General features: G+C 38.9%; 1 protein-coding gene across 1 annotated transcript in view; it reads right to left on the bottom strand.

Annotated features, from left to right (window-relative positions):
* Positions 1–4,166: 4,166 nt before the first annotated feature.
* LOC145433161 (uncharacterized) overlaps positions 4,167–27,011 on the bottom strand; it is a 100,310-nt gene continuing 77,465 nt past the window's right edge. Inside the window, exons 11-16 of the mRNA XM_080310119.1 lie at positions 4,997–5,101; positions 4,841–4,936; positions 4,697–4,774; positions 4,554–4,628; positions 4,420–4,494; positions 4,167–4,360 (exon numbers count right to left, since the gene is read on the bottom strand). Of these exons, the coding sequence (XP_080166245.1) occupies positions 4,291–4,360; positions 4,420–4,494; positions 4,554–4,628; positions 4,697–4,774; positions 4,841–4,936; positions 4,997–5,101 (499 nt within the window). The 3' untranslated portion in view covers positions 4,167–4,290. The remainder of the gene's footprint in view (positions 4,361–4,419; positions 4,495–4,553; positions 4,629–4,696; positions 4,775–4,840; positions 4,937–4,996; positions 5,102–27,011) is intronic.

Genomic DNA, 27,011 nt, shown 5'->3' with positions numbered 1-27,011 from the left:
TACGCCGTTTGCAGTGGCGTGCGCAGGGGATGTTGGGGTTCAAAATCAGAATTCAGTCCTCGTGAAATGTCAATTGTATCTCCAATATTTACAATTGGTATCGCGTTGTTGCGTTTTCGCCGGAACAATACGATGACACTTTCCAAGGTGAGTCCTCGCATTTCTGAACTGGTATCTGAAAGGGAACACTCGAAGTAATAGTTATTCATTGTAAAGTTTTTGTTTTGTATGGAAATAATATTTTAATGGTGTTGTTCTCTTAAAAGTCTGTTGATGCACAGTTCATTTCGTGCACCAGTAATCTATAGCAACATATTAGGTATGTATCGTGGTTGATTTTTGTTTTTATGACTCAGAAAAATAACTTGGGGTTCCGATAAGGTTTGCGGAGCAGCATCGGCCTATTTGTAAAATCCGTCACTGATGTCATAATCGTAGAATGATGATGTTACTCTTCTGGCATGGGTATGTTAATACGTTTTGGAAACTTTTCAAATAGTAGATGCAGAATGAAAAGCATGAAGGTTTCTTCCTTTGCGCGGTATCATAGTGAATAAAACTACTGAATCTGCAATCAATACACCAACAATGTCACTATCTCATTACTATCCATGATATCGTTATTTAAACTTTATATTCCAGAATAATAGATATCCCTTATATGCGTAATACGAAGATCACAAAGAGTATGTATCTCAGGATGGTCATTTGAGCGATTTATAGCATGCTACTGCGAGTCTTGACGATTGCTTACCAAGGAATTTCTAATGCCTCGTCTCAAAAGAAAACAATAGGCAATATCCTAACTGTTTCGCCGATTGCTGGATTACCCACATCATCGTTTATCTTAAAACAAACGCTACGATTATTTCCGCCACATGGTTAATGTATATTTACTTTCATTTCGAAGGGCTATCTATGTTTGCCTACGATTCGTTATGGGAACTGTTATTACCTTTGTATTTGCAAAACAATAAACATTTGCATACAGTTTCATTGATTTCGTTTAATAATAATTTTCATGGTCTCAAAACACCAAGAATCCAATTTAAAGACAGGAGGTAGTCGTATCGACTTGTAGTCTTTTTACCAAACGATGATTAAAATTTATTCAGTAGAAACTGTTTGACTTTTGACTTGAATATGGACAATAGACATCCTTGATTACGGTCGTATTAGCAGGCTAATCGGTGTTGCTCAATCGTGGCCTGTCACATTAGATATGGATATGTGTTTCTTGAAATTAAACTACTGCACGAAGAACATATAATACCAAGCCAATGGATTTAATTTTCAGCAACGTAGTCACTAACACAGAAGAGCAAGATACTAGGGATGGTGTAAATGTGAGGTTAACGTTCGCGTTCTGTGTGTGAACGTCGGAAATTTAGAGGTTCGCGTTCACAAAGGAACCTTGGTAGGTTCCGTACTGTGAACCTTTTTCGTATATCACGATTTACTTGCAACCAATCGAATCAAATTATATAAACAATAAATCGCGGTCGAATATTAAAATCTAACAGGCGTACATGGATCCATCTTGATTTGATATTTTTATTAAATAGTATATTCATATTGAAATGAACCCGAATATTTTCGGCTGACACTCGTCAGGGGTAATCGTCAGTAACTAGTAGAGAATTGGAAATAACATTGTATATCAACAATCGTATCACAAAATATGACGTCACCAGCATGAAAGAGAGAGCGTTCAATGTCCTATTTTTAGGTGGTACACGAACTCCTTTTGTTGACAGAGTTTTGGTTGGTGTATTTTGATAAAAGTTGATTCCACCTAAAAATAGTACATTGAACGCTCTCTCTTTCATGCTGGTGACGTCATATTTTGTGATACGATTGTTGATATACAATGTTCTTTCCAATTCTCTACTAGTTGCTGACGATTACCCCTGACGAGTGTCAGCCGAAAATATTCGGGTTCATTTCAATATGAATATACTATTCAATTGTATATTGAAGTTCTGTACCTCCAAGAAGCTCTTCAGATATTTTTATTGTATCATAAAATCAAAATCCGTGCGATTGGGGTGTTGACCACTGCATAACTCGTTTATGGGGTTATAACGGTACCAAGTATACAAACCAGTTTATATTCTGCTCAATATCAAGGTAGCAATAGTCATACTCAGAATACATTGTCTGGTCTGGCCTGGACCGTTACGGCGTTTGCTTATATTCCCTTGCAACTCTTCATCGAAATTGTTGGAAAAGCGACGGAAGATATTGATTTTATGGGATTATTACAGCATTTGATTGCTCCATTTGATGCATTTAGTGATGTTTAAAAACCCATCATGTACCTCAGGATTGTGACATAATAAGTCCTCGTAAGTGGTATTTAGAAAGTTAAGGACTTATATGAGTCATGCTACAATTTGGCAGATCAGGAATCATAATAAGCAATATCGGCTTGGTGTAATATGACCATTGACGATAGATCTCAAAACACCGTGAGAGGAAAGAATAATAAGACATGCGTCGGGCAGATCACGGAATACATGGAATAAATACGGAAGCAGAGCACACGAGGAAATAAGGATTGACACGGGATCGTCTGTTCTAGTCTCCGCATTAGCACTTTTCGATGGATCTGGGCTCCTTATTTGTGTCGCTTAATTACGTTTGTTTGTCAATTGTCTAAATTGCTCACGCGCATTGATTTATTGATGTTATGATCGTGCACAGCCTATACCTTGGTATCCTTTGTCTCTGATTCGTATAAGGCTAGTCTATATTGTGTGCATTCCCAGCGCGCTGCTGTGTTGCACGATAGGAAATATGTTACACGCACATAAGTTTTGTTACGGCAATATATCTTGAACATGAAAAAATTAATTAATGTGTATTATATAAAAATACTTACCTGGCATTGGATTCCTCTGGAAAGCACCCAGTAAGCTGGTGTCAGACTTGCTGAGATTAAACCATGGATATCATGATAACGTTTTACAGCTATAGTTTGACTAAAGTTTTCGGTCACCACAAGGGCATTTCTTCTCGGCCAAGGTCTTGTCGTTGCTGATCGTTATGGCACACTTTACGGAGTCGCATGTTACCTGGCCTATAGATTCTACGTATTCTCGTGGAGGAAGGGTACCCAATAATCACGATATTCGGCAATATTAAATCGCGCACCCAACCCGAAAAAATTTGAAAAAGTGACATACATTTCCAAAATACTCTGGAATTAATATTAATTCACGAAATAATTTTGGGTCTCTTCGAGCTCGCCCCTCCCATCAATTGAAGAGTTTGGAGTGCGGCAGTTGGGGTCCTGTTCCCCACTACCCAACACTTTTGTCATCACAGAGCAGCTATATCACGTAAAACTAGGCGTGCTGGATGCATTTGTGACGCCATCATTGCAGAGTTAAAATGAGGTTTTGTGAACGACACGCAATATAATTTTCGATAAATACATTCCAGAGCAGTTAACTGGTAACGGTAATTGCGTATGTGTCTCCGTCAATATGTAGCCTGTCCTGTATGTAATTTTGAGCAAATGCGTGTTCCCCACCATAAACCATTGAATTCCCCACCATTTGGGAACCACTGTTCTAAATATATTACGATATTTAATCTCATAATTGCGTCGTACTATTTATTGTTTGTTTATTCACTTATGTTTAGATTTTGACGGATACCGAACCTTGCACCGACTAGAAGAGCTCTCTGAATTAAGAGTAACTCGTGAATGAGTATATCTTTCAGTTGATGTTTCGTGGTCTGTCTGTCTGTCTGTCTGTCAATGATCTGTGCAGAGTGCGACGAAAAGACCAATGTTAATGGCAAATAAGATATTTCCTTATAAGGTCATGTCATTTGCCATGTATAACATGCCTTCTGAATCTGAGAAACGAGGATTGAAATCGAAGTGACTTACAATGTTGAAGTCGTTACTCCGAATACGGTCAATTAAGACAGATTTTCTACAGTGCCACTATTGAGAAGTGCATTATATGATAGCTATACAATGACGATATGATATTATTGCGCTTTTGATTACTACTGTACATTGTTCCTCAACTATCCCTTTTTCCTATCAGCAAAGTAGTGTTTGAAATTAACATTAACAAGTTCGCGCCCACAGCGAAGCTTATATTAAAGTCTGTGCACGCATGAATCAGAAGCTCTCTGAAAGCAAATGTCATTTAGTTCTTTTTTTCCTATCGAATAAACTCAAATGAATCTCGATGTATGCGCTGAATAAATATTTCTGTTCAAACGTCCCAAATGACTTCCGCTGTTCGGACAAGTTCGGGTGACTCGTTATTGATTAGTAGACGTCTGCGGCTTGTTTGGTCGCGCGTACAAATCTTCCGTATTAGGCAGGTTGATTCTGAATGTAAAACAAAGAGACTTATTTGAGTCCATATGTTGAGGGAGGTATAAGATTACTCGAAATAATTATTCGTTCGTCCATCGGTTTCCGATTCTACAGGACCACCAGCTGCATTGGATTTCTCATCAGACCTAAAATAGGTACTTCCGTTATAGGTACAGTAACTATCAATTTTATTTCACTCAATAACCGTGCGCAGTCATCGTCATCATCGACAGTAGAATCCTTGTTTTCTTCTTGGGATTCGACATTCGAATCTTTAATCCTGAAATTCGTATGCATTCTGTACTTGCGAACATCGTGGTAACCCTTCATAAAAACATCGGTAATTACTCAGCATATGGGTCGTCTTTATTAGCTTTATTTTCGTTTGTGTTTGCGGTCCATGGTTTTCCAGTTACTTCGCTTAACCTTCGATCACAATTATAATATTTATCTAAATATTCAGTTGTGGAAAAGGAACAGAACATGGATTACTTGTTGTATAATCCGTCCCCATCAGACGGCATTGGAACTGTGTCCAATTTCAAAGTGTGATATTCTCCAGACTTTGCGATAGCATCGTCAATGAATCTGTTAAGGTTTAAAGAAATATTTACGTTTCCAATTCATCCTGGCTAGGTATATAGTTACTCATATGGCGCGACAGGGTGTTCGGATTTACGCGGCGGACTATAGCTGTCATTGCATTGACCTGTTTTAGATTCCAATTCAACAGTGTCATAGATCTCGCTCTTCCTGCAAAGTAAAGTATACATATAATGTTTTATGCCCATGGCACTTTCTGCAAATCCTTAATATTGTCGGTCGTCATTTTTGGAGTCTCTTTCTAGATCTAGATACATATGTGGAGTCGCACATTTTTAGGAGACAAATCCGTGCGTTCCTTGTTGTTATATGCTACCCAAGGACAATGGCGACACTGTGGGTCTGTCGTTGAAAGATATTTGAATTTATATGTGCGAATGGCTAACATTCCACAACTTGTAGTCGATAGCGTTGCTATGCTCAATTAAATCTATCATTTCTGTGACAGAAAATGCTAAACCACTATATTTAACAATGAAGAAGTCCGATCGATCATAACAGATGTCCATGAACTAAGCAATTATATAATGGTATCATTCCGCCAAATTTCATTTTAATTTTTTTCTGTAATAGTGGTGATTGCTTCGGCCTCATCTAAGAATGACTATTATCAATTATACTGAAACCAGAACTCAAGAATTCGTTTTTACTTTTCACCCGCACTACTTGTTACTTCTTCACCGAGAGAGCGGCGTCTGTAAAATGAAAGTGTCGTCACACATGTCGTAACTTAGCGACAGGACATTTATACATTACCGGAAATATAAGAAAACCAGCAATGCCACCAGAAGCGCGACCAATATCACCGGAACTATGATTACAACTGAAAATACAATTGGAATGTATGTCAATTGAATGACGACGAACTACATATGATTCGAATTTCTCGATTGATAGGAATGTTGTTCATTATAGGATGCTACGTGTTTTTTACTCGATGCGCCACTCATTATTCTATGTTGCACCTTTTCGATGTAACATGTGATATCCGGTTTCTATCATACCTATATTTGTTTCTCCAGAAGTTCCAGATGTGTCGTTTTCGTTTGCGAAATATATGAAAGTTATAGTCAGTTGTTGGAGACTACAGTTTTGTGTTTCATCGTCGTCACAAAATCAATTTCAGAAGGTATTATTTCTACGTGAAGCTAGCGATGAATACCAGTGTTGGGATCAAGTCACTACCTTCGAGTTACGAGTCATTTCGAGTCATTGCACATTTTGACTCGAGTCAAGTCAAGTCAATCGATTTTCGAAGGTGACTCGAGTCAAGTCGAGTCAAGTCAAGTCAAGTCACGAGTCAAGTCACATTTCAAGTCAAGTTGCATTTTCCGAATGCCTACGCCATTGCATTTTGCTAGCTGTCTGAAATACAGATTAACTGGTCATTGATTTTGAACCGATGAACGAATATGAAGGTAAATATACACGTAAGACGGCGCTTGTATCGCTTACATATACGTAGAAATGCTGAACTACGCAAGTATAACGGCAAAGCCTCAGTATATAATTACCAGCCAATATAGAGAATAGAGAAACGAATTGATAAGATGCAATACATGACACATTTACAAATGAATATGATACAATTCGAGCCTGCGCCAATGGTCGAGGACTATATAAACTATCTTCGAATTTAATTTCAAGAAAGAGGTTTGGTTCAGGTACAGAGAACAGTAATAGACATTTTTCTATTAAAATACATTACAATACTAGTTTACGATAGCGTAAGCTGTAAGCTTCGATCACTTCGTAAGCGGTCAATTTATTTGTGAGAGAACAATGGAGGCTCAGTAAAACGCACGATCATTGAATGATTGGTCGATCTCACGGGTTACACTAGCGTTTTGCGAACAATCCGATTGCAAGATACAGTGATTTTTATCGACATCGAGTGCTTAATGACGTGAAATTGACTCGTGATTTTTGCTTCGAGTCACGAGTCAATCCACATTTCTGATACGCCGAGTCAAGTCAAGTCAAGTCATTTTGACAAAGTGACTCGAGTCAAGTCAAGTCATACGAAAAAGGTGACTCGAGTGTGACTCGAGTCAAGTCATGACTCGAGTCATCCCAACACTGATGAATACATAAAAATTCATTGTCCTGTTCATTGCCTACAAAATTACGCATGTTGCACCTTTTCGATGTAGCACATGATAGCTGGTTTTGATCATACCTATATCTGATTCTTCTGAAGTCCCAGAAGTGACGCTGTCGTCTGCGAAATGTATGAAAGTTATCGTCAGTTGTTGCAAGGTAACCATATTTTGTAATCGGGAAAGGGGGACACTTTAACTAATTCAGAAAAGTCAGCTGATCAAGACAACGGAATTTGATATTTTTGCTTGGAAATTAGAGGAGTTGTCTAAAAAAAGGTTATTACTTTCGTTCGACTCCTGATTTACACACTTTTCACTTGAATTTTGTCGTGATTCACCATATCACCATATCACCGCGACTGCCTTAATATGCAATAATACCTGTGGGACGTGTGGGTGTCGAAGGATCAGTAACACACAAATCAACTGTGGTGCTATCAGACATATCTGCAAACGAAAATGAATATGATGAAATTGTTCTTCAATCATTCGAATTCATCTTAAATATACACAATTGCTTCTAATGTTCGAAATCTCATGACGACAATAAAAGTGAGTTGGTTTGGTCAGTGAAGCGCAACTTTAGTTCTTATCAGGTTCGCGCTAGCGCAATGATTGTAATATATGTTCGTCATCATGAAACTTACACAAAAAACAGTGAAATTTGGCAAAATAAATAAAAATTAGGAAATATACCATACAATTCCCCGTCGAGTTGGTTGCCTCAGCAAAACCAGACCGAACGTTCTTCACTTACCTACAATCCAGACTTTCAATAATTTCTCCTCATTTTGGGACTTGCAGTAGTAATCGCCAGAATCTTCCACAGTCGCGTAGCCGTAAATGTATAATTGTCCGTTTATTTGTCTAATAGGTTCTGCTGTATTATACTCAGACACCTGCGTTCCGTCAAGCCACCAGGTTAAAACTTGGTTTGATGATGACTGACAACCCACCGTGCCGCCAGTGCCGAGAGGAATGGTTTTACATCCATTACCATCATCCCCGTTGAACGAAAGATCCCCTGTAATTAGGGTTACATTTAAAACAAACGGTGTTTTAAAACAATTTGTTTTTAAAACATGTCTGATTAAACAATGTTTTAAACAAATGCCTTTTTAAAAAAAAGGTGTTTTCTCTTCAGACGTTCTATAGTTATTGTGCATATGAAATTATTGTGTTGCCATATTGTGCAAATCCTTTTTGAAAACATGCAGTATGAGCCTATGGACGATTTGCACCCAATATAGTCGACGTATACGATATGGAGGGGCTGGAACCCTCGAAATCGTCGTTGGTTCGACAGTTATAGCAAGTAGTTATATATAATAATTAGTAAGGAATGGATGTTCTGATGATGACCATAAAAATGCTGCATAACGATAGTCCTGGTTAAGGATATTTTTGGTCTGTTTATGATTGTGGTCGGAAGTCATTTTCGTCGAAGAAGCCATATTCATCCTGTATTTTTAATTTTCAATACCAATTCAATATGACGTCACATTTAAAGATTGGTGACGTCATGGCTAGAAAAAACATGTTTTAAGCAAGGGCCATGTTTTGAACAGGTTTGTTTAAATTGATCTTTATTTTAAATGCAACCCTACCTGCAATCGGGAACGCGTTGTCATTTTTTAGCTGTAGTTCTGATCTGTTTATATCGAACGACTGCAAATGTATTCAAGGTAATAAGTTATACCAAACGCGTTAATTCCAAGCATACATTGCGTTGATTTATAGCACAGAACTCCATCGAACAAAGAAATGCATTACATCACCACTGAAACATTTAGCAGTAGGTAGTGTCCTAACTCTAGCGTAGTAATTATAAATATTAGATCAGGGGTGTCAAATATACGACTCGCAGGCAGCGTCCGGTCCGTCAGAAGGCTTCATCCGGCCCGTAAAGTAAGTCCAAGTAAATGGAAAAACGCTTGGATTATCCAGCACATTTCTAACAAACTGAATGCAATTGACCAATCATGGTATTGTCGCCAAATCTATTGTTTGCGAGTAAATGTGTTATTGCTAGAATAAAACCCCTATATCTTTAACATAATATAATGTAGCCTACTATTATGTATATGTTAAAGAAGATTAGTGTTGTCAAAAAATAACTTTTTTTCTAGATTTCAGAGATTTACTGATTAAATTGTTAACTTGATTAATTAAACGCTGTGCATCCAATTTGGCTCAGTGATAAGCTGCCGAAGGCAGCATAGCCACAAAAACTATGAGCTGCGCCCGTAAGGGCGCAGTATAGAGACAGCGCGATGGATCCACCAAAGTTCTTGTTGGAGTTTTAATTGTAGATATGTCGTTAAGATATAGCGATAAACAAGACATTTGGTGTTTTAGCCAACGGATCTTCCTCCGTAAGCTGTCATAGGTGGGCTTAACCCTACCGACAAAAATCCAAAGATTGGTATTTTGGGTAGATATAATGTAACATAAAATCTGGAAAAGTAGTGGATAAAAGGTAAGATGTAATTAAGTGAAGGAGTTGTAGTATAGATGTATGACGTAGTAGATATTCAACAAAAAGATATATAGGTTCCATGTGGTACAGAATTTGAATATGAAAGTGTTGTTCGTTGCAAACAGATATATTTATATGTAGAAATATAAAACAAAACATATATAAATTCGTGAAAAGATAATATCAGCAGAGGGAATGAATATAGTAAAATGGATATTGACTCATTCCAAAGCAACTCTACCATAGCATCTTACGTCGTCAGGGGTATAAAGATGTAGTTAGGGCCTTAGCCAATGTTCCCTCTAAGCTGCGCACGTGCGCAAATGCGCAGTGCTGAAACGGTCTCTGCGCACAGAAAATCTACGATGCGCACAAAAAAATCCGAAATGATGTTTTTTTTTTAAGTTGTTGCGCACTGTTGTCCAATGGACCACGCAGGCGCGCAGATTCGTGAGTATTAAGATGGAACATTGCCAGGGCCAAATAGTGTTATCACTGAAGTCTGAAACCGAGGTACAAGTGCGCCCTGCGAAGGTAACTATTGCGCTCCGTGAAGAAATTACAGTTCATAATCACCCGCTCCTCACGGAAGATATTATTTTAGTATGGCCTGGTACACGTGAACGATACTGATATCATTTCTATAGCGCATTATTTTCTGGGAATGGCGAAATAACATGGTTTAACAAAGTTTTAAACAACAATAGGCTAGCTCGAAGGTAATCTGCGAGAAATTAACAAATGATAGTCTTCTTCGCGTGGCATGAACATTGCGTAAGATTTACTCAGGACCGTAACTTTCGCACCGCAAACCCTCCGATTGGATTATTTCGAGAATTAACATAAATCATGATGTATTTTTTGAAATTTTTCAGGATTTTTTTTTTCGCGCTAAGCGCGTTTTATTATTGTCAGATATCTGATTATTGGGTAACCTTTCCCCAAAAAATTAGGCATGATATACAGAAATGGGCAGTTGGGCGTCGGCCATTACCGCACCATGACGCGCCAAGACATATGAAATTAAAGGCTGTGTAACATGCGAATCCAAGAAGTGCGCCAGAACGATCAGCAGCGAGAAAACGTTGGGCGAAAAAGACTGCTTCGGTGCTGACCGAAAACTTCAATATATACAAATATTTGTGTAATTGTCCATGTCCATGTCCATGTCCATGGGCGCCTAAATGGCTGGCGCCGAATGTTCCCGTCCTGGCGATCCGAGTCCCACAACAAGACAAATGCCATATCGAGGGAACATTATTTTCCAGTTAAGAAATACCAAGTTGAAATCGTGTACGTATTTTACTTTAGTAAGTTATGGCGATTTAAATATCTTTTGACATAGCAGATAGGGGGTCACGAAATAGCATCATGTAACGAAGTCATTATATCAACGGGTACGTCCGAAGATGTTTTATTATTATTTAGAGGGCCTATCTATTCCAACACACCTCACTGGATCAGCTCTACCGGTAAATCTGATTATGTGAGCAGGGAGAGGATAAAAATTGATAGCAACATATATGCAATTCCCGGTTATGTTGGCCGATGCAATAATAAATTATAGAATTTTTTTTGCGCTTCGCGCGTTTAGGGACGCTACTACTAGATCGGCACCCAATGCACATGATAGGTACCGGAAGAAGCCTAGAGCCGTGTGGGGGGTCTGGGGGGCGAAGCCCCCCAGTAGTTGGGTTTATCACCCTATTGGGGGGTGGTTGCGCACTGTTGTCCGAGGGCCTGCGCAGTGAGTTGGCGTGTTTGCGCAGACTCCTGAAAAATTAGAGGGAACATTGGCCTTAGCCTCTCCTTTTCTGTCGCAAATAACCGGTAATGCTTACACCCGAAGGAGCAGTTGCATCTTTTTTTTAATTTTGGAGTAATAGCCATAGTGCCGGTAAATTTGAACGCACAGGAGTTTATAACTTTTTATTTCATTTTGACCGATTTTGAATTTTCTTTTCAAATTTCACTGTTAACGCCAAGAAATTGTCGAGTTGTCTAAATAACGGTGCAAAACAGATTTGACGCAATTCCAACCCGTGGAAGCGACTTTATTTGAGTTTTTCATTCAAAATTCTGCGATTGCCCACCGTCCAGGATATTTTTGCAAATTCAAAATTGTCAAATGCAATAACTTAGGCTCTACCGGTTGGAAGTGAGCAAAAATTGGTAAGCATCGTTCTTTTAGACAACTTACCAGCATCATGGGGTTTTGAAGTCATTATAAAAAAATCTTTATTATATTTTATAATAACTTCAAAATATGTAAACTCCTGTATATTCTCATCTACCAGTTGGGATCGAGCCAAATTTGGTCAGTGAATCCCCGGAAACCGGAAAAATGAGTTATTTTTGAACAAGCCTATTATATATACATTGGATTCGATGACGAATATCTTATCTGTAGTTCGATGAAGATGAGAGTGTCAGAAGGTACGAATTGCGTGTCTGAACGCGCCCTGTAGATGAGCAACAGACTATAGCCGCGGTTATTGACTTTTCTACAAGCTCAATTCTTGATCTCAAATGTAAGTACTCCAGATCTCGCGCCGACCAAATCTACAACAAAGGAGCAGTACCATTATGTGTTCATTGTGATTACAAATGAGCCAGCTAGCGTTCTAGAAGACTGCAATTATATTTGGATTCTTATATTTCGGATTGGTACTCCATCGATCCGTCTCATGTTTATTGTAGGCTATATATATATTGCTAACCTTGAGCAAGGACATGTCGTGATAGGATTGTTACGATAGCAAATACAGTGTTGCTGGCGGAGGGCCTCATGGTACAGATGATCAAATGTAGATATTATCCAGTCAACAACGTTGGTTGCGATTCCACATTCATATCCTCTATGTATGTATTTACGGATGGTTAGAATCTGCAGTAGGCTTCATTGTGAACAAAAGCAACTTACTATCAGCTTTCCATGAAATAAAATGCATATATTTGCAAAAGAAAAATTATATTTCGGAAGATTATTTCTTGTTTAGCAAGATATTTCAAAACGCTTTGCTGACCTACGATAAATAAAATGCAACCACGAGTTACGTTTCGTTAATATATTAAAAATTTAAAAGCCAACGTGTCCTTCTCAGTTATATGGAATTGATTTCAGACGCACCTCGAAGCGCATGGCATGGCAGCGATGCACAACAACTGGACTATGTTTAGCAATATTCCAAAACGATAAAAATGCCATGATTCAAGGCACACATTTTGTTAGACACTGAGCCGGACATTCATTTCGATATGAAAAGTATGAATTACCATACATAAAGTATTATATATAAAATAAACTATATAAACTATCAGAACCTTGTTACAAGTAAATTTGCTATAAATCCTTGCGTAAATGTGCTACAGTAAAAGACTTCGTTATAGAGTGGTGACAGGCTTGCTGAATGAAAATGACATATACAGTTAACGTAAACCAATCATACAACGTTTTCCACAGTCAATAGGAACTTCAAAAAAAGGCAAAAGTGCCGTTGATTGGTGTATTGAACGTCGTACTTATATCTGCTGTTGCCGTTGATTGCCGTACTGATATCTGTGTCGCACATACCGATAATGCGCAAATGATGATAGTCACAAATTAATGTCTTTCCAATATATTCTTATTTTAAAACATCGTCCGATATTGTAAGATAGCCCTATATAGGCTGTACCGCAAATGATATTCTAAAATCGATGCCGAACTTTCTGACTAACCAATTGCCAAGTAATTAAGATCATATACGCAATGTCGGTCAATGTTGTATTTCAAACCAATAATTGAACAAAGAACAGCCGTTTGATAATTCTCCGTGTAAGTAACTTGCGGTGGTTGCGTCAGCTAGTGACGATGCCAATTAGTAAGGTGATATCACAACTGTGTTCCTAACCATTATGCAATGATGATGATGTGCTACTTTATTAACAATGGTAAAACCAGGAAGTAAATGAATCTCTGGTGCTCCTCGAATTCTGAGAGGCGTGCCCTGGTTAAGAACTTACGACTGTTCTAGAGTTTTCCTAGAGCAGTCGTCTCAGCCGGGGTCCGCGAAGCATTTTCAGGGGGGCCACGAAACCTTCAAATTTGCAAAATGGTTGGTAAACTAATACGTATTTTATTTTAAATTAGAGAAGTCACGAAGCACTTTCGCTTCATAACTGCTGAAACTTGGTCATAAACAGACTGGTCGTCGGAGATGAAATATTCTTCCGAGCGAATTTTTTTTCCTAAATTGCCAATAGCCTACTTATTCAAACATATCACTGTTTAGAGAAGTTTTTCGGGTATTGGGAAAAACCTTTTGGCAGAAATCCATATTCTCCTGTGATATCGATAGCCATTATTCCGGAATACCTTCGATATGAGCTGCTATAGATATAGAAATTATTAGGCTAGGCGTTTTATTGGTGCCATATATGTTGCGATCATACTCAAAGGAGTCGTCGGAAGAGTTACGTGTATTCGCCATCACCTAACTTTGTGGAAATGTATTTTCGGCATTCGTTCGTATCAAATCGACGGCAAAAATTCTCAAGACACGGCCACGCAGCTACAGAATTCGCTTTAAAATAATAATTACACAAGACAGATGACGGTTGCACGATAATAGAGCTAGATTTGAACTAAAATTGTGTGTTGGGGTCCATGACAGTCCAAAGTGATCCGCGAAGACAGAAAGGTTGAGGATCACTGTCCTAGAGCATATAATCCGCAATTACATAACCAATCCTACTTGAAAATACACGGCGACTGTTATTAGTTGGATTGTTATAGGTTGAATTACAGTGAAATTCAATGGATGATATCATGACGTACTTGACTTTGTTGGACCTCACAATTAGCCATTTCCTTTCAGCAGTTTTTAATATCGTTTCACTAGTCTATATAATGAGTCCATGATGCTGCCCGCTGATGTAGCGAGAAGTTTTTGACTTGAGTTTATCCACGCGCACGACCTGTTTGTTTTTTCTGTTGAAGCAAATATTGTGAAAATTTCCCTCCGAAATTTGAAAATTCTGTTCATTTATTTCGAGTTAAATTATTAAATTTTCATTGTTTATAGCGATTTTTTAACTTGTTTTTGGTAATTCATTTCAATTTTCCTCCTCTGGAATTATTGAGTTTTCAGAGCTACCTCGCAACTGAACTTATTATTATATTTATTTATTCGCTTTAATTTTGTATTTTCCTCTCGCCGGTTCCGCTAACTATAGCGTTTTGGCAGGTCAGGAATTATTTCAAAAAAATAGAATACCTAAATACGAACATCATAAATGAACTAAATTCGGTATATCATCATCGACATTTATAACATCCTTATACTTATATATAGTCGACGGTAAGAATAAAAATGGCGTTCAATCAAGGAATATTTCATATTTGTCTTCAATAATGTCCCATTTCGCATATTGTGTGGTATACCGACACAGCACACGCAAACACACACACGTAAACATACAAGTATAGAAACCATCTATAACCATATATTTAAGCTTATATCATCTTCATCATCGTGACTAATTTATTGAATACATACAATAATACCTGCGGGTGTTGCAATAGCAGTTGCGGAACTGGTAGACGCTTCCAAGGGATCAGAAGTATGCAAACCCAACGTCGTTTTTTCGGCTATATCTGTGAGCAAAGTTAACAAAGTTCCTGAATTGTTTGAAGGCCTGCGCTATTGAACAACTCGATTGAATTCATCGCAAATATACCTAATTACTCATAATGCTTATCGTCTGGTACCGTTAGAAATGCCATAACAAAGTATGCAGGGTGTTTCAAATTAGCAATGAGACGTCATGTGAAGTCAAATGCTCGTGTTCAAATTCGTTTTCCCATAGTACCCTTTAGCAGTGTTGGGATCGAGTCACTACCTTCGAGTCAAGAGTCATCTCGAGTCATTGCACATTTTGACAAGTCAAGTCAATCGATTTTTGAAAGTGACTCGAGTCAAGTCGAGTCAATTCAAGTCAAGTTGATTTGTCACAGTACGGGGCATATATTACGTCATTGCGTTTTAATAGCTGTTATAGAAAGTTGCCATTTATTTTGAATGAAGAGACGAATATACAGTTAAATAAACATGCAAAAAGGCGTGTTATCGTACACGCATACGTAGAATTGCTAAACTACCTAAAAGTAACTGTATAGCCGCAGTCTATAATTATCAGCCAAAATAGAGAATAGAATACGAAACCTCAGAAAGTTGAAACGAATCGATATGATGCAATGCACTAGCCACCTGCACCCATTTGAGATACAATTTAAGCTTGCGCCGATGGTCGACGAGTATAAACTTACATACAGTATTAAAATACGGTTTAAATCATTCAAGAGGTTTGGTTCAAGTGGATATCGCCTACAATCTATAGAACAGAGATGGATACTTTGCCATAAGATTACTTTACTACTAGTTTACGACATGTAAGCTGTAAGCTCGGATCACTTCGTTTGCGGTCAATTTATTTGTGATAGAAAAATGGAGGCTCAGTAATACGCACAATCATTGAGTGATTGCTCATATCACACGTCACACCAGCGTATCGCGAACAATCCGAATATATGCAAATCAGCCATTTTTATCGACGCCGTTACTTGATGATTTGAAATTGACTCGTAATTTTTGCTCCGAGTCACAATTCAATCCACATTTCGGAAGCGTCGAGTCAAGACAAGTCAAGTCATTTTTGCAATGTGACTCGAATCAAGTCAAGTCACACTAAAAAACTGCCCTGTAGATAAACAAGTGTTCACACGAACCAGGAACTTTCAAGGATCGCATCGCTATGTCTAGCACTAGTCTCGCGCGTGTACTGTACATGAGGAATATACCACGGGTTATCGGTAAGCCACATAGCGAAAAGCGTCATGTCGTTGGTATCCAAACCTGCCCCCTCTAATTAGAACAATGTCCAATCAACTACTGCAGAAATGACAACTCATGACACATTCGGTATTTTAACAACCCAACATATATATATTCAAGAGTTTGAGTAAAATTGACATTCAATATGGTCCCTTTCGTGTACACTTTGGCGGCAGTTCACTACCACGGCACCAACCTCCGACCCCCATCCCCTCCTCATCCATACTACCCAATTCGCACACACATCGTGTACATCTATATGTAGCCTACGCCTGATATTTGTCATCGTGACCTATATAATGAATTCAAACAATAATACCTGCGGATGTCGAAATAGCAGTGGTGGCACCAGTAGACGTTTCCAATGGATCAGTATTACACAATTCCTCTGCCGTATTCTCGGTCACATCTGTAGGTGACAGTCGAAATAGTGAAAATGTTCCTAAATTGTTCGAAAGCCGGAAGTCATCAAAAATAACCTTGATTGTTTATAATGCCCAAGGTGTGTGTCATTCCAAATTTCTATAAACTAGAAAAGGGAGTTTGTTCTATTTACTTACTTACAATGTAGACTTGCAACAGTTTTTCGTCTCGACCAGAACTGCAGTAGTAATCACCAGAATCGTGAACAGTCGCGGAGGTGAAAAAGTGCAATCGACCACCCATTTGTTGAACAGGTTGCTTGCCTACTGACGGAAGATTAGGCACCGGCCTTCCGTCGTGCAACCACGTTAAATCCTTATCATATGCTGATAGTGATACACATTCAGCATCGCTTCTAGTGCCCAGCGGGATAATTTTACATCCATCGTCATCGTTACCGGAAAACGAAAGATCATCTGTTGAGTACACATTGCCAATTGTTAGTTGCAGTTAGGATTGCATTCAAAACGAAAATCAATTTAAGACAAACATGATCAAAGCATCGCCATTGTTTAAAACACGTTTTTATTGTTGTTGTTTTTTTGGCATGACGTCACGAATCTTTAATTGTGACGCCACAGTGCATTGACATTGGCAATTGAAATTGTAGGGAAAATATGACACCTTCCACGAAAAAAGCTTCCAACCACTGTCATAAACAGACCGAAAACATAATTAACCGGGACTACATCGTTATGCAGCATTTTTACGGTCGGCGGTCGTCATGAACAGAACACCCATTCCGTGTCAATGATCTATTTATACGTGCTATAACTGTGGAACCGACCATAGAAGTTCGAGGGTTCCAGCCACACCTAATCGCAAACGTCGACTATATTGCGTGCAATTCGTCCGTAGGATCCTATCGCTATTAGCGAAAAATATGTGTATTTCCAGCTCCACCCGTGTACCACCCCTATTATACGGCTGTGAATATACATGTATATGGAACACGAAATCAGAACCTACCTCTGAATTATACCGCGGTACAATTCGAGTGCAACGTTTTAATTCAAATTATGCATGCACTTGAAGACGTAGGAGGAAGGTATTCACGTGGGCATAAGACCGCTTTATAACCGAGATAAAATTCTGAATTAGGTTGTGTTTTCGTGTACCACCCTTTTCGGCCCCTTGGGTGTGAACACACACTAATTTCGCTACATGTTTTTTCGAAAGTATTTGCACAATTATGGCATACTTCTACAACGTTTGCAAGAAAAATACGATTTTTCTTTTTTAAAGGCATTTAAAACATGTTTTAAGTTTTTTGAACAATATATGTTGTAAATGCAACCCTAGTTGCAGTTCTAATTGCGTAATGATATCAAGCGAATTCGAATATATTCAGTTGTCTCCCAAACTGAGATCAGATACACCAATGCGATCAATGCAGCCATAGGGCCCTGTTTATATCATACGAGAAGTCCGCGAAAATATGTTACGTTGATAACAGAGAACTTGATCGATAAACGAAAAGTCTATACTGCCGATGTCACCATTGAACATGTATCCTAAAATTGTCAAACTATAGTCGTCGCTGGTACGCAAAGAGAATTATTAATAACGCTGCAAATGTCTACTCCATTTCAAGAATAAGGATAGCAATCTCCAAGAGATGTCCTATATACTTCAAGTTGAAGTCGACAAAAAACATTTGAAAAGTATTCAGTAAGTAGTTTTCAAACGTAGCCTGGTTCGCGAGGTCGCGTACTTAGCTCTTAACTGAGGAGGTCGTGCTGGGTGGTTCTCGAAACCATGATGGGAACATATATTCCAAACCTACTTCCTATACCTCACAAAGTCATCAATATAAAAATGAAGCATGTTTACCTCAGAACTGTTAAGTAGAGGTGTAAACTGTCAAAATACATAACCCCTGGAGTAACCCATTGCGTATATATACGATTCAATGAGCAGTATATCATCTGCTAGGATGTGAGATTGAGCATTTCCGTGACATGTGTGTCTGACATATGGATCAGTGGTTCTCAACCGATGGGCCGTGGCGAGTTATATACTGTCAATGTTATTATAATCTCATATCGAAACACCAAAATGGACGAATTGGACACTTGTCCACTAATTTTAAAAGATGAGACATTAACTTTTAAATAGATTTAGAAATTTAGAACGCATATTTCTGCATAATGTGGTAAGAGAGAGTTCACTGGCTAATTTGGCCGAACGTCACAATCGTACAAGTGTTGTATGAAACTTTTTACAACTCGTTTCGGACCATTCAAATGTGAGAGCTGCGGAGACTTTCAAACAAACTTCGATAAATTTCGACAGTACAATTATGGGACACGCAGCAGTATATTAGAGGCTATAGAAACAGCTAAGTCGCATCTCTTCCAAAGGAAACAGAACATTCACAATGACAGTCGCTAAAACTTCGCCTTGCAGGAACAGCGTATAAATATCGAATATCGAAAAGGCAATATTATATGAAGTTTCCAATACCTTCGTCATAATTAATGTTATGCTCTTAATCGTGTTTGAACAATAACTCATGCGACGAGGTTGCAATATGAAATCAGTATATTATCAGCAGAATAACTTCAAGACAGACAACACGATCCTGAGTGCAGGTCAACGAAAAACAAATAGACAACAGAACACAGGGTAAAAATACGAAGCACGACACACGAGGAAATAATGATTGGTGGTAATTACTAATCCGAGGCAAATAAGAAACAAACGATACCAACGTACAATGCACGAACATAACAAAAAAAATTAGATTAATTTTGATTTTTGAAGATTCACCGGGCCGCAACATCTGTTTTGAAGTTTTACCAGGCCGCGAAGTCAAAACGCTTGAGAGCCACTAATAGATTACTAACAATTTGAAACAAACTATAGCCTTGACAGTTTAACTCAAGTATCAAATTGGATTGAAGCTCGATTCATGATTTTGAATCTCGGCAGCTAAGATCCACGACCATTGGACATTTACTGCCATTCACGGTCAGCCTGAATTGACTCTTCTTGCCAGGCAAATTTCTTGAAGACTGGGGTCTAAGACTGAGATTTGTATTGAGGTTTTTCGATCTCGGATTGGTGATGTCGATCCCTCACACATATATTTCATGTATATCATTTCACTGACCTCGAGCAAGGACGTGACGTTGTAGGAATATTATGATAGCTGTGATAACGGCTTTGCTGGCGACGGAATTCATGACGCAGGCAATCAAATGCAGATATTGTCCAGTCAACAGTTTTGGCTTCAGTTCCTAATTCATATCTTCTATGATACAATACAATACATGTATTTACTGATGGAGAAACATTTAGGGATGTTTCATTGTGAGCAAAAGAAACTTACCGTCATCATCGCATGAAATGAATTGGAAATGTTGAATATTACACGTTTCCAATGACAACTATATTTCGAAAGATCGGCCGTAAGATACAACCACGAATTATCGCAGTGGTTCTAAACACCACTTCACGACTTTCGCTTCACTAACATCGATATGTAGGCTATGGTGTACCGTTGTCCGTACATGCATGCATTAACTCATATACTGTGAAAACATAGTTACAAACAAATTTATATCAAAGTGCCGCGTAAGGATGCCAGAGCAAAACGCTCATCCGTGGCTGGTGTCGGCGTGTCTAATGTAAATGACATATATATATAGGTAGGGTTGTGTTTAAAACAAAAATCAATTCGAAACAAAAATGTTTAGGACAAGGCCCTTGTTTAAAACATGTTTTTTTTAAGCAATGACGTCACGAATATTCAATTGTGGCGTCATAGTGGATTGACATTGACAATTTAAAATATAGGATAAATATCGCTCTTTGCCGTTATAGGTTTCCAACCACTGTCACAGACGGATCAAAAATATCTTTAACCAGGAGTCCAGGATTACATCGTCATGCAGCAGTTTGCGATCTATATCTACATACTATAGATGTTGAACCGACTATTTCGCGTGTTCTAACCATCCCATATCCGGCTATATCGGATGGTAATCGTCCGTAGACTCTTACAACATATGTTTTGGAAAGTATTTACACACTTATGGCATAATTATACAACTCGAAAAAAAAATTCAACGACCTATGTTTACAACACTTTTTTACAACATGTTTAAACAAAGTGTTTTAAACAACCATTTGTTTCAAATGGAACCTTATATATAGGTGGCACAAACCCATCTAATCAAGTTTCCGTGTATATAGTCAATGCCAAAAGTAATAAAGAATACAACGGTTCCGTTATTGTTGTAATTTTATCTTGGTCGCACTTGCCATCGTCTCGATGTACTGCGAAAATGATGTCTATCACCAATGCCTTTCCGATATAGACTCGTTTTATGACATCATCCGACATGTTAAGACAGGCTACTATATACACGAATCCAATTCATAAAATCGATGCCAGTAGCCTATGCTTATCTGACTGACCAATACCAAACTGATTATCATTCTATATCAGGGACGGGCAACATACGGCCCGGATGCGGGCCGCAATTTTATTTTGCCTGTCCCGATCCATATCTCCTATGAGATGATGTATCAAGATGATGCTTACTTACGGACGAAGAAAATCTTCGCTATGGTAAGACACCGAGGAGGAGCCTATATATAAACCTCTAACACTTAGGTAGGAATTCTGGATTTGACCTCGGTCGGACTCAAAATCGCAACCCATTGGTGTTGCAGCCGTGGATTATACCACTACGCCATGTCAACATGGTTGATGTACGGTTCAGATCTTTTATCGCCTGAGCTACGCATCGACAGGATAATACACACTGTCGTCGTTGGAAATTAGGAGTGAGTGTCTTAATTAGAAGTCAAAGGCTCGCTTACCAAACACGAACATGAATCCAATGTTTGCACCATCCCTATTTATAGCCTATAATCCGGTCTGCTTTACCATAATCTCAGATTGAAACATTCGATGAGCTTCCCTACCACAGATATGCTATGAAGAAATTCCACGTCCACCAATCTCCCTTAATCACAGTTGTACCGTTGCCCTTGCACGGGTACATGACTGTGCCATGTACCTGCACATCGCTGTTTTTATCTAATCCGTATTCAACTTCTTTCACTTTATAGCAGCTCATCATTTGCATATATTCATTGCGTGACTGAGACGCAGTGTGTCTACTGTTTAGCTAGCAAAACAAATAGGTCGGCACCAGCAGGTTGAATAACTGATACACGGACGACGGGGTCATGGGATACAATTATCCCATACGGTGTCGGGCGGCTCATATACTGCAATCAGGGGAAGGGAACCATTTTGCTCCCGCCGGCTCATTTCGGTCATTGTTGTTTGTGGTTTTCATGGTGTTTGTTGACTACAATGGTAATTTACACCAGGCCGATATTCGTTAGTTTTTGATTCCGTATAACTGCCGACTTGCAGCACGGCCCACTCCTAGGCTTTTTGTAAGACACCGCTTACGCGGATGATATGACGAGGAGGAGCCTAGTTAAACCTCCAACATGTCCGCAGGAATTCTGGAGTCGACCTTGGTCGGACACGAGCCCACAACCTATTGGTGTTGTGGCTGTGGATTACACCAGTACGCTATCTCGCCAGACTTTCATTTCGATCACTTATGTAGCCTAGCGCCGCATTCCAGTGCATAAGCCGTAATGAACGAACCGGGCGCCAACACCCATGTTAAACCATTCCTGCTCATCCATCTACTGTGAACTCCAGGCTAATCTACTTTCGCTGATCCGCTTACTACAGGCATCGAGATCGCGAGTAGCCATGTTTTATTTAAAGGGATAGGCCTACACCTACATTATGGTCGCAAGAAGCGCGAGGATTTTTTCAGGTTCACAAATGATTTCCGTCATTCTTATTAGGACATTCACATATTAAAATCAAATATTTGTCCTTTAATATCAGCCCAAATGATCAGATGCACTGATGGAGATGATGGATGAGGTGTTTGTTTTGTTTTGCTTGCTTTATTTACACCATTGGCGCTTATCGCCTATAGCGTCATTTACACCCACCACGGTAATATCAATAAGATTAATGTCTTAGCGGCCTTTTTTGACATATTACGTACGGCGTCACTTATCGCGCTCTCCCACCATCGGTCACTCTAGTTTTTTGCAGGTCAGTAATCTTCAGACTTTGCTGTCAACTTTTTAACTCTGGGCTTTTCTCATACACTGCAATCGCAGCTAGGTTAGCGATGATGAGCCCAGATGAATCTCCGACACATAGGATCGGGACTCGAACCACTTCTGTTGTTGGCGTGACGTTGACGCTTAACCAACTGCGACATTCGCTTCCCATGGAGGTGGTGTCTTCTTAAATTTAGGGAAAGTTACACATGATGATGCATCTTCGGCTGGACCCACTGGTATTAGTCATTTTGTTGCATGCCGTTATTTCTTGACCTCCCATGAGGATTTTCGGTAGGCTACAATGGAAGTATATTGGAATCGCTTAACTGTACCAGAAAGAAATTTCTTTCGTGAGAACCACACGATTTCAAGTTTGTATTCCTATATGAGGCGCATCATTTTTCTCTGACGGTCGTGTCTGTACTGTGGGGCTCCGATTGCAAAGGGCGCTAAAATAAAGTATATAGCATTGAATCGCGCGTAACGCGAAGAAAATTAGAAGATGAATTAGAATTCAATTAATCAATAATTTAATTTGCCTGTCGACGGCCGCCAACACATCCTAATTAAATTACGCGTCACGGCCGCAAAAGTTTCCTTCTATGGCCTCAGGTTGCTCACCCTACATGTGCTAACTGAAAGTATATTCAGACAATTGGGCCATAATTATAAAATTTTTGAAAACAAAATTTTGAGATCGGATGTTTAACAAATGTTTTATTCAAACCTATTGTTTTAGTGCAACCCCAATCACCTCCAATAAATACAGAACTAGTGACCTCTCTTGATAGTAACTATAACAAGATGATATCACGAGTGATATGCTGATGATACTGATATCCGGCTGCACAGTCAAATTTACTGTGTCAGATTATTTAGTAAATAAGGTCAGTTGCAATTACGGATGGTGTGAACGTGAGGTTCACGTTCGCGTTCTGCGTGTGCTGTGAACCTAGGAAATTTAGAGGTTCACGTTCACAAACGAACCTTGGTAGGTTCTGCACTGTGAACCTTTTTCATATATTACAATTTTGCTTCATTATAACATCTTTATTTAAAATTTATTGTATTTCAACTGCGGACCACTCTATATATGCATGGCGCTGGCAGCCTAACAAAATCAACACTAAACAAACATGCACCTTGGCAATCGCAAAAATTTTACTTGCTTTGTTACCAAAGTTTTCCCGAAATATCAAGCTTTCCGTTTGTGAATAGACCTATTTAGTGACGCTCTGCTCTGAGCTTGAACCACAATCACACAACATCAAGAGTGACATACCTGTCGGTTAGCTAGTCAGCGAATGATGCTTATTCAACCAATCAATGAAATTGATGTCGTTGTCTGATGTAACAAATCTGGCAGGCATACGGGGTCAATCTTGATTTCATATGTTTATTGTATCATAAAACCCAAATCCATGTGATTATACGAATACAGAAACCCGATTTACACTCTGCTCAAAATCAACGTAGCAATACTCAGACGCCAAATGCATATTCTGGTCTGGCCTAGACTATTAAGGCGTAAGCTTATATTCCCTTGCAAGTCCTCGTCGATTTGGTTGGCAAGGCGACGTACGATATTGATTTTATGGGGTTGTCCCAGTTGATACATTGGTGACGTTTAAAACGCCAATATGTACTTCAGCATTGCGGAACTATATGTGGCCCGAGTCATCATCATTGGTTTATTAGCAATTTATCAGTTCAATACACCACAAAAATGCGATACAATGAAAAGACAGGAAAATGTCGAAACGACATGGAGTAGTCTATGGAATCAGACACCCACCTTGGCCTAGGCGATGTAAAGAGGAGTCATGCACACTGAATAAAAGTAGAGGCGATAGTATAGAAAAAGAGACAACAAATTGGGCGGCAGGTCATGGGAAGCGAGATCGATAGGTCAGTCGTGGTCCGGTAATCTTGAGGATGGACTGTATTTATCTAGTAATAATTGCTTGTATTTCGACTTGAATGTGGACAGGACATGCTCGTCGACTGTCGGATGGCGGGCGGGATACTGTTCCACACATCAGGTCCGGCATATTTGATAGAGCGATGATCTTTTCGGTCGGTCATATGATATTTGGACGACGTGGGCGTGCGTGTGTTGTCGTCGCTAGGTATCGTGTACAACAGTACAGTACATTAATATAGGCTATCACTTCACTGAGGTGTTGGAATTAGCAATATGACGTCACGTGACCTCATGAGGTTCACGTTCGCGTTCACACAGAACCTTTTAAAAAGGTTTACGTTCACACGAACCTGAACCTTTTAGAGGTTCACACCATCCCTATAGTTGCAATTCAAAGTATACGTGCCGGTCTTCTATTATCGCACAGACTGCTGTATTTGTCAGGCTATATAACAAAAAGTAAATTGAATAATCGGTAGTATGCAGGACAGTGGTTGTTCAACGGTGTTCCATGAAACACCATGGCCTCCCTGAGCTAGTCTTCGGGGTTCCCTTGAGGTCAAGACGATCACTAGGTCAATACTGATGATTTGTGATGACACGCCCGTATTGACCATCATTGGTTGCAGGTGATTAGGCCCGATCAGTAATCGCATTGGGACTGTTGTGGCGGTACGCTGTCTACAGTGGCGTGCGCAGGGGATTTTGGGGTTCAAAATCAAAATTCAGTCCTCCGGAAATGTCAATTGTATCTCCAATATTTACAAGCTCGTTTTTAATTAAGCAATTCGTATCACGCTGTTGCGTTTTCGACGGAACAATACGACGACACTTTCCAAGGTGAGTCCTCGCATTTCTGAACTGGTATCTGAAAGGGAACACTCGAAGTAATAGATATTCATTGTAAAGTTTTTGTTTGTGGTATTCATGGTGTTTGTCGACTACTATGGTCATTTACACCAGGCCGATATTGTTCATTATTTTCCGTAACTGCCGACTTATAGCACGGCCCACCTCTAGGCATTTGGTAAGACACCTCTTACGCGGATAAAGTTTTAGTTTTGTATGGAAATTATATTTTGATGGTGTTGTTCTCTTAACTCCGTTGATGAAAAATTACACAGTTCATTTCGTGCACCAGTAATCTAGTAATGTATTAGTTATGTATCGTGGTTGATTTTTGTTTTTATGACTCATAAGAATAACTTGGGGTTCCGATAAGGTTTGCGGAGCAGCATTGGCCTATTTGTAAAATTCGTCACTGGTGTCTTAATCGTGGAATGATGATGTTAAATTTCTGACATGGGTATATGTTAATAAGTTTTGGGAACTTATCAAATATTAGATGCAGAATGAAAATCATGAAAGTTTCTTTCTGTGCGCGGTATCATGGGGATTAAAACGACTGACTCTGCAATCATACACCAAAAATATCTCATTACTATCCATGATATCGTTATTTAAACTTTATCTTCCAGAATATTAGATATCCCTTTAATGCGCAATACGAATACAACAAGAAATATGTAACCTACAACGGTCATTTGAGCGATTTATAGCATGCTACTGCGATTCTTGACAATTGCTTACCGAGGAATTTCTAATGCCTCATCTCATACGAAAACAATAGGTAATATCCTACCTGTTTCGCCAATTGCGGGATTACCCAAATCACCGTTTATCTTAAAACAAACGCGATTATTATTTCCGCCACATGGTTAATGTATATTTACTTTCATTTTGAAGGGTTATCTATGTTTGCATGTGATTCGTTATGGGAATTGTTATTACCTCTGTATTTGCAAAACAATAAACATTTTCATACAGTTTATAGTATTATATTATATTATATTATAATAATTTTCATAATCTCAAAACAACAAGAATGCAATTTAAAGATAGAAAGTAGTCATATCGACTTGCAGTCCTTCGATCAATTGATGATTAAAATTCATTTTGTAGAAACGGCTTGACTTTTGAATTGAATAAGAACAATAGCAATGCTTGATTATGGTCGTATGAGAAGGCTAACTAGTGTTGCTCAATTGTGGCCTGTCACACTATGGGAATGTTTTTCTTGGAATTAAATTCCTGCACGAAGAACATCTAATACAAAGCCATGCAGTCTATTTAA

Source organism: Botryllus schlosseri, chromosome 2 (genome assembly GCF_051294905.1).
Source record: "Botryllus schlosseri isolate E-star chromosome 2, Bs_hap1, whole genome shotgun sequence".
Taxonomy (NCBI): domain Eukaryota; kingdom Metazoa; phylum Chordata; class Ascidiacea; order Stolidobranchia; family Styelidae; genus Botryllus; species Botryllus schlosseri.
Note: the sequence above shows the minus strand (reverse complement) of the source record. Positions and strands in the feature narration are given on the sequence as shown.